General features: G+C 54.7%; 1 protein-coding gene across 2 annotated transcripts; it reads left to right on the forward strand.

Moving 5' to 3' along the window:
- Sgta (small glutamine rich tetratricopeptide repeat co-chaperone alpha) lies at positions 1 to 16,851 on the forward strand. Of its 2 annotated transcripts, none has more exons than XM_038337477.2 (12): positions 1 to 100; positions 7,769 to 7,903; positions 8,881 to 8,987; positions 9,120 to 9,207; positions 10,618 to 10,717; positions 11,154 to 11,258; positions 12,257 to 12,395; positions 12,758 to 12,820; positions 14,247 to 14,284; positions 15,069 to 15,158; positions 15,292 to 15,411; positions 15,846 to 16,851. In XM_038337477.2, exons 2-11 carry the CDS (start codon positions 7,804 to 7,806, stop codon positions 15,407 to 15,409), a joined length of 948 nt encoding a protein of 315 aa, XP_038193405.1. In that variant the 5' UTR covers positions 1 to 100; positions 7,769 to 7,803; the 3' UTR covers positions 15,410 to 15,411; positions 15,846 to 16,851. The 2 variants fall into 2 exon arrangements, with proteins under 2 accessions (XP_038193405.1, XP_038193414.1); XM_038337486.2 differs by having other exon boundaries at positions 9,123 to 9,207.
- Positions 16,852 to 17,710: the final 859 nt, after the last annotated feature.

Here is a 17,710-nt window from a genome sequence, read left to right on the forward strand (position 1 = left end):
TTCCTCCTGCGCAAGCGTCATGGGCCTGAGGGCGGGGCCTGGCCGCGCCGCGGTGCGCAGGCGCAGCCGACGGTGGGACGGGGCTTCAGTCGACTGAGAGGTGAGTCGGGGGTCTCCGCCGTGCCCCGGGTCCGTGGGGGGTCCGTGGCTCGGGATGTGCAGTGCTCGGGAGATCCTAAGACAAAGGGGGTTCGGGCTTCGAACTTCTGCTCCCCGCCGGTCACGTGAGCGGGCGGCGCAGTGGAGAAACTGAGTCAGGCGGCTTCCTCCGTAGCGCTCTCTCAGGAAGAGGCCGGCGTTTAGGTGTGGGAGGCACGTCAGCATCCTCGAGGTTCCCTCGGGGCCAGGATGTCATCCCAGCTTCGCCGCTCACCACCCTGGTGACCTTGCTCAGCCTCAGTTTCCCCTCGTCTACAGCGGACGCCGCCACTGCTGTCCGCGCGGGCGGTGTGGGTGCTCGGCGCTCGCCGAGGTGGGTGAGGGTGGGGGGCGTGCCTGCCGGGCTCGCCCGCTCTGAGCAGCGGTGAAACCGTGCTGCAGGCACACTTGCCGTCGCGTCAGCGCTGTGGAGGCTGAGGCAGGTGGATTGGCGTGAGTTCCTGCCAGCCAGGACTGTATACTTTCACTCAAAGACACGACAACGACAACCAAAAACCGTCGCGCCGAAGTCTAGTCCAGCTGCTTGCTCCAAAACCTATGATCTGGCATTGCATTTGAGGGAGTGAGGCAGTGAGATCACTGCGAGTTCAGGTCCAGCCTGGGCTACCTAGAGACTTTCAAGGCCCAGCCTGGACTACGCAAGAAGTTATGTGGACCACAATGTGAGACCAACTCAGTTTGTTGGACAGTGTTTATGTATCCCTGGCTGTCCTCGAACTCAGTGTGTGGACAAGGCTGGCCTCGGATTCCCGCCTCTGCCTGGGATTAAAGTGTACCGCCACACCCGGCATCATAATTCATTTTGAAAAGGATGTTAACGTAGCCAGTAGTTTAGGTGTAAACAGGGGTTACTGGCTGTCCTCCCAGCATGTGGGAGGCTGAGGCAGGGGGATGGGAGTGAAGCTCAAGGCCAGCTTGGGCTATGTAGTGAGTTCCTCCTCTCTCAGAAACCAGATGGAGCAGCCCACACCTTTGCCTTTATTCCCAGTATTCGGGAGGCAGAGGCAGGTGGATCTCTTGAGTCTGAGGCCAGCCTGGGCTACACTGAGAGACCGTGCCTTGGAAAACAAAACCAAACCAAACAAAAAAATGAAACAGCAGCAGCAACAGCAAAACCAAAACAAGTCCCTGAAATCGTTGTAAATGTCCTTGCCTGTCACTTGCAGGGGCCTGCTGGCCTGTCGGCCTTGATGGGTTCCCACCGGTTAATCTGCTTTGGTCAGTTCTTGTCTGTGGTTATTTGTTTGAGCGATCTTTCCTCTCCCTGGCCATTCTTGTCCCCAGGAACCCTGGGCAGTGTCTAGGGACTCTTGTGATTGCTGTGACCTCTGCACGTTGTACAGGATGAGCAATGCTCCTGTTGGGCTGGGGAAACAGCTCCGTGAGTAATGGGTTTGTACTCTGAGTTTGAGTCCCTACACCCCCATGTAAAAAGCCCCAAGTGATAATCTTGTCCTCTTATCTTGGTCCAGGAGGCCAGAGACGGGCAGATTCCCTGGGCTCTCTTGCCTGTCTTTCAGCCCTGTGTTCCAGGCTAGCCTTGAATTCACAGAGACCCTCCTGCCTCTGTCTCCCAAGTGCTGGAATTAAAAGTGAGCACCACCACCGCCCAGTTAGATGCTGTTTCTAAAGAAGGAGGTGGTAGCTGGAGGAAGGACACCCTAGGTTGACAGTGTATGAACACACGCTCACACATGCATGTGTGAGCAAGCTAATGATGAAGCAGGCCTATGATTCCAGCTCTCAGGAGGCAGACACTGGAGGATTGCCTTAAATTTGAGGCCAGCCTGGGCTACATAGTTAGCTCTAGTGTTAAAACCCTAGCCCGGTCGCTCCTCACCACTGAGGCCTCTGCGCAGATTATGTGGGTTCCAAGATTGTGTGTGCACTCAGTTTTGCGAGGTAAAGGATTGCCCACTGGACTCTGTATCCTGGAGCCGCTCCCAAGGTCTCAGCCTCTGCTTTGTGGCTGGGCATCAGCTCCATTAGCTGAGCTGTGTTCCAAGCCCTTCCTGTAGTTCTGTTTTGAGACAGGGTCTCCCCTGGGTGCCTCACCAGACCCTAGAAGTTGCCACACTGACCTTTGGCTTGCTTTCTATTCTGGCAGTATCCTGCTGCAGCCTGCTATATGCTGGGGTGACAGACAGCTTGAATTGAGGCCTGGCTGGAGTTGGAGGACAAGCCTTGCCTGTCCAGAGTGTTCCCAGGGGTCCCTGTAGTGCATGCTGTATGCGTAAGTTAGCACGTGAAAGTTCTGACCCTGCCAAGGTCTTGAGCCAAGTATTTATCATAGTGCTTCCTGGCAGGGAGCGTGACTCCCGGCTGGTTACTTCCGGCCCACATCACAAACCAGCCACCCTGCCAGAGTCCTGCTCTGTGTTTCTTGGTCCTCGTGTGGGAGTCAGCGCTACATTTTTATATTTTTATATTTGAAACAGGAGTTCAAATAGCCCAGGCTGCCTCAGACTGTATAGAGTGTCCTTGATCCTGGTCTTCCTGCCTCCACCTCCCAAGTGCTGGGAGGATGGGAGTGTGCCACGTGCTCTACTCTGTTTGTTTTTCATTGTTTTAAAGATTGGATTTTAATTGTGCACACATTTGTGGGTATGTGCACATGCATGCAATGCCCATGGAGGCCAGAAGAGGGCGTCAGATCATCCAGAGCTGGGGTTCAGGCCCCTGTGAGTGGCTTATCTGGTTGCTGGGAACTGACCATCCGCAACACTGCTCCTACGCGGTGGTGTCCCTGCCACCTGCATTGTTTGAGGATTGCAGCCTCCTGCAATCTTACGTATGCTGGGATCACAACCCTGGCTCTGTTATGTTTCTTTTCTTTTTTTTTGGTTTGTTGAGACAGGGTTTCCTGTAGTTTCTAGAGCCTGTCCTGGAACTAGCTCTTGTAGACCAGGCTGGCCTCGAACTCAGAGATCCGCCTGCCTCTGCCTCCCGAGTGCTGGGATTAAAGGCGTGCGCCACCACCGCCCGGCTTCTTTTTCTTTTTTAAAAGCTTTATTTATTATGTATACAACATTTTGCCTCCATGTGTGCCTGCACACCAGAAGGGGGCACCAGATCTCATTACAGATGGTTGTGAGCTACCATGGGGTTGCTGGGAATTGGAGTCAGGACCTCTGGAAGAGCAGCCAGTGCTCTTAACCTCTGAGTCATCTCTCCAGCCCCTCTGTTAAGTTTCTATAAGAAAACCAATAGCCAAAGAAGGGGGCTGTGCTCCCCAAGAGACTGGATTGCATGGCTTGGAGATAGGCCCTCCCTCTCAGGTTGCCACCATAGTGTGGGTGCCGCCTGGAGCTCGGGCCCAGAAGACAACTGACAACTGTCCATAGTGCTCTGGGGTGCACAGCCCAAGATGAGGTCCGAGGCTACCTCAGGTTTGGGGTGGGGGTAGAACTTGTAGGTGCACACCCACGGGGCAGGGACTGCCCTTGAGTTTTGGGAAGTTTGGGGTGCACAGCAGCTGTGCTCGCAGGGCCTGCCAGGCGCCTAGACGGCTCTCTTGTGTGCTGCGATGTCTGCTTGCTTTGTAGGTGAGCACGGCTGTGCTTCAGGGAGCTGCTGTGGGTAGTGAAGTTGGGTAGGGCCTGTGTAGGGCTCAGAGGTGACACCCCTCATTTTGTGGGGCTCACCATTTTCTTCAGCTTATTTGTCCTGGACAGGAGCGTAGGTAAGGTGGTATGCTAGTGAGCTCTGCTGTGCTGGGTGTGGGTTTAGTTTAGTTTGAGACAGGGTCTTACTGGGTGGTCTGGAAGTTGCTGTGTGGATGAGGCAAACTGCAAGGCTTTGCCATCTTCTTCCCTTGAAGCAGGGTACCCCGACCCTGGGATTAGTTTGGTGGCCAGCAAGACCCAGCCATCCTCCTGTCTCCACTCATGCCCTGGCACCAGGTAACCCACACATATGACCACAACCAGCCATTAGGTGGGTGCCGGGGATCTGAACTCAGGTCCTTCCACTTGTTCAGCGGGTGCTATTACCCACTCAGCCACCCTAGGTTTGGTTTGGTTCTGAGATGAAGGGGTGAGCGGGTGCGGCGATGTGCACGGGTGTGTTGGTCCTGGGTGAGCTGGTCCAGTGCTGGTCCATAGTGTTGTTGCTGCGGAGGAGAGTGGTGTGGAAATGGCACTTAGAGGTGTCAGCCTGCTCACCCAGGAGCACCCTGGGACTATGTCCTGGGTGGTGGGCAGCTATACTCAGCGTCTACACTGTTCCGGAGAAATGGGGCTTTGAAGAGCCTTGTCCTTCAGCCAGAACCTTCCCCAACCCTCCATGCTTGGGATGTGAGAAGTGGAGCCTCATGGCCGTAGAGGAAGACCAGTGGCTGTTGGGGGAGGAGATTCATGGTCTAAAGTGACATTGACCCTCAGCTGTATGGGGTGGGGGCTTGTTTGTTAGCACTGGTGCTGAGGGCCGAGTGACAAGAATACTCAGCATTCCAGCAGCCATCACTGAGGGACTAAGGCAGACACTGCTGTCTCCTCGGTGGTGACAGGTCCGTGTTGTCACAGAGCTGGTGCGTCAGGTCTTTGTCTCCTAATCCAGTCATCCTGTACTGTGGAGACACCTGTTCTTTGTGGGGCCATCCTGGCCACACAGCTCACCCTGGAGCAGGCAGGCTCCTGCAGAGGCCACATGCCGCGTCTTCCTCAGTGACTTCTGCACCCTGCCAGTGGACTCCAGAGATCCCCGTCCCCACCCCAGCCCTGCATTACAGTGTGTCACCATGCTCAGCTTTTCACATGGACGTTGGAGATTTGAACTCGGGTCCTCACGTTTGCGGAGCACCAAACACTGCACCCACGGTGCCGTCTCCCAGCTGTAGTTTACAGTTCTGGGCACGTGTGGGCGCTGTGGAGACAGCTCAGGATTCAGGCCTCTTTCCTCCATGTGGCCCAGAGATGGAACTTAGTTTACCAGCTTGGTGACAAACTCCGCTGCTAAGCCATCCTACTGACCCCTGGTCCTGCTTTATTCATTTGTTTGTTTTGTGTTTGTATTTCTTGGTGTTTTAAAGGCAGGCTTTCCCTGTGCAGCCTGGCTGTCCTGGAACTTGCTCTGCCTCCCGAGTCTGGGGTTAAAAGTGTCTTCACCCCTTCACTTATCTATCGAGTCAGAGTCTTGTCATAGCCAGGCCAGCATAGAATGTGTTGTCCTCAGACCTCAGCTCCAGAGTGCTAGGATGGGAAGTGGCTTTCCCGTGCCTGACAGGCAGGCATGGAGTGGGTGTGTGGATTCCAGGCTCCCCTTGGGACAAGCCAGAGGTCCTGCTCGGCCTTAGCTTTCTGCCATGCACAGCCTACCGCTGTCATCTGATCCCTGGTTTCTGTCCCTAGTGGCTCATTTGTCCTTAGAGTCAGACCCGGAGCCTAGGTCTGAGCTGGCTGTGTTAAACACAGCGACCTCTCTCCCCTGGTGCTGGTAAGAGGAAAAAGGGTCCTTTTCAGGTGAGGGGACGTCCCAGAGCCTGGATGGCTTCTTCTGAGACGGGGCGACTATTGCCATCTCTGTCTTCACACAGTGGCCCCCTTTGGGGGAATCTCAGACATCTTCATCATGTTAATGTCTTGTGACTAGGGCTCCAGGCTTTGTGTATGCTAGGCAAGAGCTTGGAACTGAGCAGAACCCCTTACCTGCAGAGTTTAAAGGTGTGTGTGTCTGTCCCCATCCATCCCTCCAGCAGAGGGTGTCAGATCATCTCCCCAGCCCTCTCCCAGCCCCCATATTTATTTAGTTATCTTGAAACAGAGATTCCCTGTTGGCTGTGGCTGACCTCTGCCTCCTCAGTGCTGGGAATAATGGCGTGAGCCACCGACTTTCAATCCCTGACCTCTGATCTACTCAGACTGACCTTGAACATTCTCCTGCCTCAGCCACAGGGGTACCAGGATCACAGGCTAGTGGTCTCTGCCCTAAATCTGTACCTGAATCAGGACCCACTCTGGCCTCACTTTAACCTGGTCACCTCAGTCAGTCATACTTGGGCTCAGGGGTTCAGGGGTCTGTGTAGCGGTGAGGGGGAAAGTGTATCTGCTTGTGGGTTCTGGGGCCCCGGTGCCAGCCTGGGAGCAGGCCCCCCACAGTGCTGTCTTCATGTCTCAGTCTTCAATCCAGATTGACCCTGCCCCTCTCAGAAAATGGTCTGAGGCTGCCTTCTATTCTAGAATGTTCATGGCAAAGTGCCAATCACTGTGGTGCAGCCAGCATCTATGTCCTCAGGCCAGGGTGTCTGTGTCCAGCAGGCATGTGTGGAGTGCCTGGCCAGTGGCCAGCACCCACTACTGCTAAGGGCACCCCCTGTGTCGGGGGTCAGGATAAAGGTCATGGCAGAAGGGCCAGCCCTGCCCTTGTGGTCCTGGTGAGTGGAGAAGAGAGATGGCGTAGAAAGGCCATGGGTGCCAGTCAGGCATGGCCAGCAGTGGCTTCTCAGGCAGGAGCTGCCCAACCTGTTGAGACGGGCAGGCACAGGGCTCCTAGGCAAAGGGACACCTTGCGAGCCTGCAGAGGGATGTGTCCCACACTGCCTCCTCTATTCCAGGATCTGGGTCCTCCCTTCTTACGCACCACCAGGCCTGCTGGCACCACTTTCAGTGACACAGGGGGAAACTGAGGCTCGGGATACTAAGCTGGTCCCTGGAGGCCCCACAGTGCTATCAGTCTGGGTCTGTGCAGAGGGATCGTGACATCAGGGACAAGTGTGGGCCCTGCTCTGGCCGAGGACTGTCCATGATGGTGCAGTGGCTGAGGTTTCTGTCTACCCCACTTTACAGGTGTAGGAACTGAGACTCTGAGGTGGAACTTAGAGGTCAGCAGGGCAGCCAGCTCATTGGCTTTGAGAGTCACTTGCAAGGGCTATCATGTGATCACACACCAAATGCCAGACTCTAGGCCAGCTTCTATCCTGGACTGGAGACCACAAGTCTGAACTTTGATGGCAGAGCCACATGCCCCAGCTATCTTCCCTCCTGTCCTCCTCACCTCTGGGCTGCTGTTGCCCTGGTGTCTCTGCTTGTAGCCTCTGTCTTGTGGTGTCTGCTGTGGTGCCACGCCCTCTTTGAGGGTTTCTGTCAGTGCTGCCCATGCTTGCGGCTCCCTACGGAGAAGTGACCTCAATACCCTACCCCAGGGGTCTGAGCCCATTGCTGCCTCCAGAGATTCCCTGCCCCATCCGTGGTCCCTCTGGAGTGTGTCACCAGGTGTCTTGGGGACTGGGACGGGTAAGCTGAAGCACCTGCCAAGCTCTGGGTGTGTGGGGGGGTGGTCAAGGAACTAGACACCTCACCCTGGGTCCCAGAAAACAGCTGTACTCACCTGACCCCAGGAGGGGCTGTGAAAGGGTAAATTGAGAAAAGAGTGCTCAGAGATGACACTTGCTCTGGGCTTGCTCCCCATCCATCCCTAGCACTGTGTCCTATGAGACAGTCGTTTCTGTGTGGCAGGTAGGTCTGTGGCTCCATGCTGTGGTGTCACCAACTGTGACACTAGGACTGGCTGCTGATCTCGAGCAGTTCTGGTAGTGGTTGGCTGTCAGGGACCCATGAGGAAGGGCAGGTCTCTACCCCCAGTCCCACATCCTACACTTTGACTGTCCCCACAGGTCTGAGCAGGCAGCGTCACCTCAACAGCCTCGAGATGGACAACAGGAAGCGCCTGGCGTATGCCATCATCCAGTTCCTGCATGGCCAGCTGCGGCATGGCGGGCTCTCGCCTGATGCCCAGGAGAGCCTAGAGGGTAGGTGTGGCTGATGCCCTGCCAGCCTGTGTCCAGAGCCACAACATCCCAGCCTGTCAACCACAGAAGCGGAGGCAGCCAGCAAGCATACCGTTTCCTTCCATGGCTCTTGAGGGAGTGGCAGGTGCCCAGCACCCCACTGGTGCCCAGGGTTCCCTTTGCTGTTCCTTGTGACTATGGCCCTAGTCATCTCCCTGCTGGCAGCCGAGGTTCAGCCCCTAGTGTGCCTGTCCTTACTGTGGTTCCTGGGCAGTTTCCGAGGCTGCTGGGCTCCTATGTGGACCTCCTTGCCTTCTTCATTGTGTGGCACTATTCCTAGGGAGATATGACCAGTGTTTGTCCACTTCACACAGGGAGTGATAAGCCAAATACAGACACCACCATAGCCCAGCTTGTAAGCCAGTGAGGTCACTTACAGGAGCAGAAATGACTCAGACAGCTGTGTCACCAGAGCTCACCCCAGCATGGGTGACAGCTCCCCAGTTGTAGCCTGGAGTGACCTTTCCTGAGGAGCCCTCCCTGCTGCTGCGCTTGACCCAGCCTGCTGCATCAGTCTGCTCCACAGCAGGGGCACCACCCTGGGGAGACACTCACTGTTCCCAAAGGGCCTGCTGGGAACAGTCAGACCAAGCCTCAGCACTGGGACCCCACAGAGGACATGAGGTCACCCACCTCAGGCCTCCTGTGTGTGCCTCCTGCTGTCAGGCGAGTGTGTCTGAGGCCAACTGAAGGTTACTGAGAAGATAGGTGTAGGTGGTTGGGGTTTTCGGATACATGTTTGAAAACACATGAGTGCTGGGTAGGGGCTCAGTGGGTAGAACATGCAACCTCGCTTGTCTGAAGTCCCGGGCTCAAGCCAGGTGTACTGGTGCACACCTGTTCCCAGAACTCGGTGTGGGGCTGGAGGCAAGAGGGCACTCCAGCCCGTGCCTGGTAGCCCTACACTCCAGGGCCAGCTCATCTACCCTCCCATACAGTTGCCATCCAGTGTCTGGAGACAGCCTTTGGGGTAACAGTGGAGGACAGTGACCTAGCTCTCCCCCAGACCCTACCAGAGATATTTGAAGCAGCTGCTGCCAACAAGGTGAGCCTGGGCTTCCCCTGAAGGCAGTGTGTGGGCATTTGGTACTTTACCCAGGTCACCCGGCCGTCTGAACTGGGTAGCATCCTGCAAGGGCAGGTTTAGTTAGACACAGTGGGATTGTTTTTCCCCTAGCAGGAGACGCCTCAGGACCCGAGGGGCCCTGACAGGACACCACCCTCTGAGGAGGACTCCGCTGAGGCAGAGCGCCTCAAAACTGAAGGTAAGGGAGACAGGTATCCCATGGTAGCCTCTGCAAGGTGCCGGAGGGAGCAGTCAGTGGGAGGGGCAGGGGCGCATTAAAAAGAGCCTGTGTGGGCTGTAGACATGCAGCAGTTCAAGCTCGTGCTGTTCTTGCAGGGGCCTAGGTCGATTCTCGGTGCCTTTGTCAAGCAGCTTAGCTCGTGCTGGCTCTGTGCCCAGCTCTGGGGAATCCATTGGCCTCTGTGGGCACTGCACCCGCATGCCCTTACACATACATAATTTGGAATTAAATAGGTATTCTAGCATTCTCAAGAGGCATATCATCTTTGAGTTCAAAATTAGTCCCCATAGTGCATTCCAGGCTAGCCAGGATTCCTTTGCAAAACCCTCAAAAACAAAACTTAATTTTTTTTAAAGATTTTTTTATTATCTATACATATACGATGTTCTGCCTGCATATCTGCCTGCAAGGCCAGGAGGGGGCACCATATTTCATTATATGATGGTTGTGAGCCGCCATGTGGTTGCTGGGAATTGAACTCAGGACCACTGGAAGAACAGCCTGTGCTCTTAACCGCTGAGCCATCTCTCCAGCCCTTTTTAATGTATTATAATAATAAAATGGGCGGTGGTGGAGCACGCCTTGACTCCCAGCACTCAGGAAGGGGGGGGGGCGGGAATAAAATTTAATGGTCTGTGTGAACCATGGCTTTCAGGAAAATCTCAAAAAGACACATGCTCAGGCAGACCACAGGCCCTACAGGCAACCATCTGTGGCTTCTAGGAGATGACTGGCCCTACCTGTCTTTGGTTCTATGTGAGATCCACTTGGCTGCATTCTTGTCAAGTGGGCCTGCCATGTACCCAGCACTACCTCTGTCCCTGGAGTAGTGGGCAGAGCCTCCGCCTAGCTTGTGTGAAGCTGGCTTCCACCCCCAGCATCGCGTTTCCCAGGCATGGTGCCACACCTCTCGTTTCAGCACTGTGGTAGAGGCAGGAGGGCCAGGAGTTGCCTATGTCATAAGTTTGAGGCCAGCCTGGGACACATGACCCTTTATCTGAAAAGAAGTCCCAGTGTCGGGGCTGGAGAGATGGCTCAGAGGTTAAGAGCATTGCCTGCTCTTCCAAAGGTCCTGAGTTCGATTCCCAGCAACCACATGGTGGCTCACAACCATCTCTAATGGGGTCTGGTGCCCTCTTCTGGCGTGCAGGCATACACACAGACAGAATATTGTATACATAATAAATAAATAAATAAATAATTTTTTTTTTAAAAAAAGAAGTCCCAGTGTCACCTGGGCGTTGGCTCTCCCTTTTGGAATATTAGCCCAGAGGAGCTAGGGGTTGATGGTATCATGGGCTAGCCTGTGGCAGTGTGGGTCAGCCTGCAGCAGCAAGGGCCAGCCTATGTTCCTCTCTCGCTCCGCAGGTAACGAGCAGATGAAGCTGGAGAACTTTGAGGCAGCTGTGCACCTCTACGGCAAAGCCATTGATCTCAACCCCTCTAATGCCGTCTACTTCTGTAACAGGTGCTGGTCTGGCCAGGGCCATGGTTGCAGCTGTGGGGACCTGGGAGGTGTGGGCTGTGCATGCTGAACTATGGCTCCCAAGTGAAGAGCGGGAGTCAGATGGCCTCCCAGGTGTGGGAAGAGTCCGTATTGGTGTCTTTTGAGATGGCATGATTCTCACCTAGGACCCTGAGCTGGGTTAACACAGCCCTGCACCAGACAGCTGGAGACTCCGATAACCACCCTGTTAGTTTATTTTGTCTTTTCATTCTGTGGTGCAGAGTTACACATAGCCATGTGTCCCTGTCAAGATCTGTGGCAGGCTCTGGAGCCTCTGTGGTCCCAGTGGAGTGGAGTATCATGCCCACTCACCTTCCTGCCACAGACCAGCTCCTAGAGAGGCCTCTGTCCTCTACGAGGAGGGCCTGAGTGCCTGTTGCCTGACCCCTCTCTCCAGAGCTGCAGCCTACAGCAAGCTGGGGAACTATGTGGGGGCCGTGCAGGACTGCGAACGTGCTATCGGCATCGACCCAGGCTACAGCAAAGCCTATGGCCGCATGGGGTAAGTGCAGCTGGCGCTGCGGTGTGTGCCACAGGGTCAGGACCACGTTCCTTGAGCAGCTGCTGCGGCACAGGGAGACTTGATGCCTGTACCGTGTGCTCATTGCCAAGGCAGGTGTCTGGGAGCATCTGTCCTTGTGTGTAGTGCAGCCAGGCAGGCTTTTCCTGCAGTGAACAAAATGTATGTCACCATCCCTCTTTTTTTGTTTTTCTTTTTGTTTTTTAAAGATTTATTTATTTTATTTATTGTGTATACAGGGTTCTGTCCACATATCTGCCTGCAGGCCAGAAGAGGGCACCATATCTCCTTCAGATGGCTGTGAGCCACCATGTGGTTGCTGGGAATAGAACTCAGGACCTTTGGAAGAGCAGCCAGTGCTCTTACCCTCCGAACCATCTCGCCAGCATTCACCGCCCCTCCCTCTTTTTAATAGCAATTTTTATTTTCATTTTTTTTAGACAAAGTTTCTCTGTTCTCTGTATAGCCTTGGCTGTCCTGAAATTTGCTCTGTAGTCCAGGCTGGTCTCAAGCTCATAGATATCCTCCTGCCTCTTCCCTAGTGCTGGCATTAAATGTGTGTGCCATCATTGCCCCATCCCTTTGTTCTTTTGGGAGACCAGCCTCGGGTTCTCCAGGTATCCTCGGTAGTATTCTTAGATGTAGGCTAGGACTTTTTAGAGCCTGTCCTGGAACTCACTCTGTAGACCAGGCTGGCCTTGAACTCACAGAGATCTGCCTGCCTCTGCCTCCTGAGTGCTGGGATTAAAGGTGTGTGCCACCACCATCCAGCAGGGTAGGGTCTTTTAATGGAGAGTGGGCGACACTTGTCTGCCAGGAACATGTGTCACCTCCCAATCCTCCTTAGTCTCCCCAGATGAGGAGTGCCCTCCTGTCACTTCACCCTGGTGCCCTGGCCTGGCCCATAAAGTAGACAGGAGAGGGTTGGTGCTGAGTCTCATTGGCCCCCTGAAGCTCACCTGGCATGCTCTTGTCTCCAGCCTTGCACTCTCCAGCCTGAACAAACATGCTGAGGCCGTGGCTTACTATAAGAAGGCCCTGGAGCTGGACCCTGAGAATGACACATACAAGTCCAACCTCAAGATCGCGGAGCTGAAGCTGCGGGAGGCGCCGAGTCCCGTGAGCCCATTCTACAAGAGGGGGTGATGGGAGGCCATGCTGGAGCCCCTGCTCTCGGGGGGCACTTGGGATAGCAGAGATGGCTTTCAGGAACATGGGGCACAGTAGGTCATAGAGGAGCTAAGGACAGGGAGCAGGACCCTCTGTGGTCTGTGATGGTGACAGGTCTGAAGGTCGCAGACAAGGTGGGGGGTGCAGGCTGTGCAGGGGTTCACAGTGACAGGCAGGCTTATTGGGGGCTCCTGGAAGGACCCTCCCTGAATGGTGGAGAGCCTCTGAAACCCTGAGGGCTGTGGCCAGTCATCTTTTCCCCAGAGTGCCCAGGCTGGCTCCAGACACACTAACTGATGCTTCTCCTTCAGACGGGAGGCGTGGGCAGCCTGGACATTGCTGGTCTGCTGAACAACCCACACTTCATCACTATGGTAGGTACACAGCTCAGACTCTAAAGACCAGACCAGGTTCCCGCCCCAAGCCTGCCCCTGTGAGGAGGCTGTGTTGCGCTGTGTCAGCTGGGGGTCTCGCTGTGTCTGCACTGTGGGCACTGCAGCCTCAGCCAACAGGGATTGTTTGAAGTTCTTGCTGAACATGTCACTTCTGGGGCAGGACTGACAATGAACACTGTCTGGCTCTGTGGGCATGCCCTTTGGAGAAGGGGGTGGGCTTTGCCGTCCCCCACTGACCCCCCCCCACCAGTCGTGTGTGGTCTCCAGAGGGCAAACACGGCTGTTTGGGGTTGAGCAGTGGTTTTCACCTTGGAAGGCTTCAGTAATATGGTTCAGAACTCATACTGCATTGCTCTAATTATATTTCCCACTTTTTTTTTTCACAGAGATCCGCCTGCCTCTGCCTTCCGAATGCTGGGATTAAAGGCGTGCGCCACCACCGCCCAGCTCTATATTTCCCACTTTTGTGAAATAGATTGTGTTGGAAGGTTGAAGTACCATGGTTGAGAAACTATGGAACCATTCTGAGTATAAAAATGAATATTTAATACTTAATACTCATGAAATGGATTTTTCTTTGTTTTAGTTTTGAGATCATAGTTGAATTAAAACATTTCGCGCTCCTATACCATTCCTGAAAACCCTCCCATGTGCTTTTCCCATTTTTCTTTCAAAGCCATAGCCTCTTTTTAAAATATTGTATGCATATATGTATATCTTTATGCATATATATTCTTTTTTTTGGTTTTTTTTTTTTTTTTTTTTTTTTTTTTTTTTTTTTGTTTTTTGTTTTTCGAGACAGGGTTTCTCTGCAGCTTTTTTAGAGCCTGTCCTGGACCTAGCTCTTGTAGACCAGGCTGGCCTCGAACTCACAGAGATCCGCCTGCCTCTGCCTCCCGAGTGCTGGGATTAAAGGCGTGCGCCACCACTGCCCGGCATATATATTCTTAAATATAACCTGTTAAGTCTGAATGATACTACCTGTATGCGCACTTTTAGGTTGACTGGTGTTGGCCGACCAGTTGGTGTGCTCTTCCCTTTAGAAAGCCATCCCTCCAATTCCCGGTTTTGCTCAGTTGTCTATTGTTCCTTGTGCAGAGTTAAGGCCTGATGGGTTTTTCCCATTTTACTTGGTGTATTCTTTGATGTCTTTCTTGTTCAGTTCCCATTATACCTAGGTGTGTTGTGTAGGCCTGAGAGCCAAGCATTGGGATGCTGGGACAGGGACAAGGAGTTCCAGACCCGCTTGTTACACAGTGACACTGAGAACGTGGTGGGCATGTGTGAGGCCTTGCAAAGGGAGGAACCGGTGTCAAGTCGGAGATCTGCTGACTGTCCGTCCTCTGGGAGGCCAGTGTGACCCCGGCTCGGCCTCCTCCTAATGCGCTGTCTTCTTTCTCTTCAGGCTTCCAGCTTAATGAACAGTCCCCAGCTGCAGCAGCTGTAAGTGACAGTGCCCCTGCCATCCTTCCCTGCTTAGAGTAGCGCGTGTGTGCGTGACCCAGAGGCCAGAAGTGGGGTCAGGTACCCTGGAACAGGAGTTGGAGTTGGTTGTGAGCTGCCGTGTGGGTGCTGGGAACAGAACCCAGGACTTCGATGGGAGTAGCCAGTGTTCTAACTGTGAACCATTTCTCTATCCCCTGTTACAGTTTTGCTTTTTTTTAAATATGAGAAAGCCAGAGTTGTTGCTTTTGTTTGTTAGTTTGTATTTGTATAAGAGAAATCCAAAGTCTACTTTAGTGTTTATGTTCTGAGGCAGGGCCCACTGTGTCGCTCCAGCTGGGCTGGATTACGTGCAGTCTTGCCTGTGCTAGTGTTCACGTGCCATCCGGATGTCACACAGCTGCTGCCACTGCTGCCTGCTTAGTTAGCCCTTCGGTCCCCCTTGCCTTGTTCCCCCCACAGGTTGGCCTCTCGACTGTGTTGTCAGTCGTGGGCGATTATTCCCATCGTGGAGTCGCGTTTGGGCCTCTGGGTCTGGCTCTTGAATGAACATAGATCCCTTGGGTCCCTTTGCGCTCTGGTGTGGGTCAGAGCCTCCTGTTGAGAGCTGTCAGGAGCCATTTGTCCTGACTGCTGCCTGCCATGCTGCAGCTCCTTCTCTATAGGGTGCCCGAGAGGAGGGGGCACAATTGTGGGAAGGCCCTGCTCACCGGACAAGTGGTCTGCGGGTCCTGGGACAGAGGCAGGTCTGCACAGGCTGTGTGCTTAGTCCTTTCTCCTGCAGGATGTCAGGCATGATTTCTGGCGGCCATAACCCCTTGGGCACCCCTGGCAGCAGTTCATCGCAGAGTGACTTGGCCAGCCTCATCCAGGCGTGAGTGCTGCTGTGGGTCTGGGAGGGGTAGGGAGAGGCTGCGGCGGGTGGGAGGGGCTGGCTCTCACACCTCAGGCAGGCCAGAGGGGCTAGCAGGAAGCGGCAGCACAGTTGGTCTCCTGGGCGTCCACAGGGGCCAGCAGTTTGCACAGCAGATGCAGCAGCAGAACCCAGAGTTTGTGGAGCAGATCCGGAGCCAGGTGGTGCGCAGCCGGACACCCAGCGCCAGCCACGAGGAGCAGCAAGAGTGACGGTAAACCCACTGGTGCTATCTGTGCCGACTGTTGGGCTGTCCTATCCCTGCTTGTCAGTTCCAATCAGAAGTTCCCCGTTTCATGAGAATTAGTGTTTGTGTCCAGAGCTAACCTCAGACCTCAGCCTTTGGGGTGTCACTGGTCTGGAGTTTTGTCAGGTTCTCCAAGCTCCCTGTATGTCCAGTTCCCGTGTCACATCGCTGGGTTTGCTGGCTTGTTCCACGCTGCTTGATTATTTATTTGCGTGGATTTTGGTTTTGGTCTCAAGTCGCCAAAGCTGTCCCCAAACTAGAGAGCCAGGTGACAGGTGTCTGCCATCACATTCAACTGCTGGTAGTTCCCTGAAGCCATACTGCACGGGGTCCCCATCTGGCCTCCCTTGCTGGACCGCTAGTCTGGTCCTGGCTTTCACTGCCCTGGCTTCTGTCCACAGCTCATCTGTGTGGTGATCCATCGCTCCTCGGCCTCCTGGTGTTTTAGCATTTCCTCCGTCAGGCTGCCCGAGAGAGAGAGAGACTGGACATGCATGTTAAGACGGACTCGCACCCCGTGTTTCTCTTCATTCCCAGTCCCCCACTTCCGTTTTTTTTGTATTCTTGCTGCCCCCATCCCTTCCCGGAAGAGTCAACCAGACAGCCGCACACCAGCACCCACTCCTTCAGCACCCAGGGAAGCTGCTGGGGGTGCAGGGCCGCACGGGAGCCACGGGTGTGTTCTGGGCCCTTGGGTCCCAAGCCCTACCCTGCCTGGTTTAAAGGGACTTGAATGGTTGACTCTCAGCCCCCTGGGAAGCGTCCACTGCCAGCCCCAGCCAGGTGCCAGCATTCTGTGCCCACACTTGGGTTGTAGGTCCCAACAGGTGCCCCTGCCTGACTAATCTCGGGGGCCTGTGCCACGCAGGCAAGACCTGTGACTTTGCCCCGCTTGTGGACTGTCCATGTCTCCTCTCCCCGGCTTCTCCTCTCCTCTTCACAGCCATCAGCATCAGCAGTCCTGATTTTGTGTCCAGTCCTGCTCCATCCTCAGCCCGGGCAGAAGACATGGACATCCTGCCCCGTCTGTGCCCTCCTGTCCTCCATCTCATGGGAATTCAGTGTCTCGGGTTGGTGGGCAGTTTGGGGTGTTGGCCCCCGTGCCATGTTCTGAGCCCTGAAACAGCCACCAGAACCATTTTTGTTCAGGGGCAGTCTGTACAGTGAGATTCCATGTAGCTGTCTCCACCCCCGCTCTCAGCTCCAGGAGCGGGAGGCGAGATCACAGGACAGCTAAACCAGCAGTGGGTCATGCTGGCGTCAGACTGCGTGGCAGTAGTGTCAGCTGTGTGTGTTGTAGGTAGCCAGTAGGAAGATGGGCCCTGTGGCCAGTGCCGTCCGCTTGCAGGCAGCAGCAATGCCCACCTGGGCACAGAACTCCTGGGTAATAAAGAGACAAGGGTAATACTTGGCCTCCCGTGTCAGCCTGAATCCCATGGACCTGACAACTAACACACCACGGCCTGGAGGGTCAGTCTGTCCACCTGATAACACACCACAGCCTGGAGGGTCAGTCTGTCCACCTGGCACACAGGAGACATGGCAAGGCCCCGCAGATACTGTACACATGGGAAACCGTTGGTTAGAGTTGGGCGGAGGCTACTGGTAGATCCGTGGGGGTGGGGCCTGCACCCATGGGAAATGGGGTTCCTGCCCTCGGACCAGAGGACCCAGGCTTGCAGCCAGCTACCCTGTCCCTTCCCTGCTATCAGCTTCCACAGGCAACGGGAAACAAAGCCCTGTCAGGGAGGCAGGTGGAGGCCTGCACCCGGCAAGCTCATGGCTATGGAGGCACAGGCTTTTAAAACCAATCTGTGTGTTTCTGTGTGACCGCAGAGAATGGCCTTAGCCTGTTCTGTAGTCTTCAGGGTGATTAACCCCAGGGCCTGACTGTATGGTCCCCAGTGTTGGTGATCATCTGCCTTGGAGGCCATTTTTTTGGGGTGCAGTGCTTAGCTTTGGAGGGAGATTTAGAGGTGACAACAGACACCGACTTCTACCTGTCTGCCTGTTACCAAGATGGCCGTTCTCGTTTGTTGTCTGAGCCAGCAACTTATGAGAACTTCACGGTGGTGATCCCGGCACTCGGGAGGCAGAGGCAGGTGGGTCTCTTGAGAGTTGGAGACCAGCCTCATCTACAGAGCGAGTTCCAGGACAGCCAGAGTCACACAAAAACCCTGAGAAGGAAATTTAGAAAAAGGGTGGGAGGTTCTTTGGTGTGTCCATGCCACAACATGCATGTGATGTCAGTCAGGTGTCTCCTATC

This window comes from Arvicola amphibius, chromosome 1, assembly GCF_903992535.2.
Source record: "Arvicola amphibius chromosome 1, mArvAmp1.2, whole genome shotgun sequence".
Classification (NCBI taxonomy): domain Eukaryota; kingdom Metazoa; phylum Chordata; class Mammalia; order Rodentia; family Cricetidae; genus Arvicola; species Arvicola amphibius.

What these genes read in the sequence shown, in the direction of transcription:
- Sgta (XM_038337477.2), top strand. Translation starts at nt 7,804, where the DNA reads ATGGACAACAGGAAGCGCCTGGCGTATGCCATCATCCAGTTCCTGCAT. An exon ending in TGCGGGAGGCGCCGAGTCCC is followed by an intron (nt 12,396 to 12,757) that starts GTGAGCCCATTC and finishes CTTCTCCTTCAG; the next exon opens with ACGGGAGGCGTGGGCAGCCT. An exon ending in TTGGCCAGCCTCATCCAGGC is followed by an intron (nt 15,159 to 15,291) that starts GTGAGTGCTGCT and finishes GGGCGTCCACAG; the next exon opens with GGGCCAGCAGTTTGCACAGC.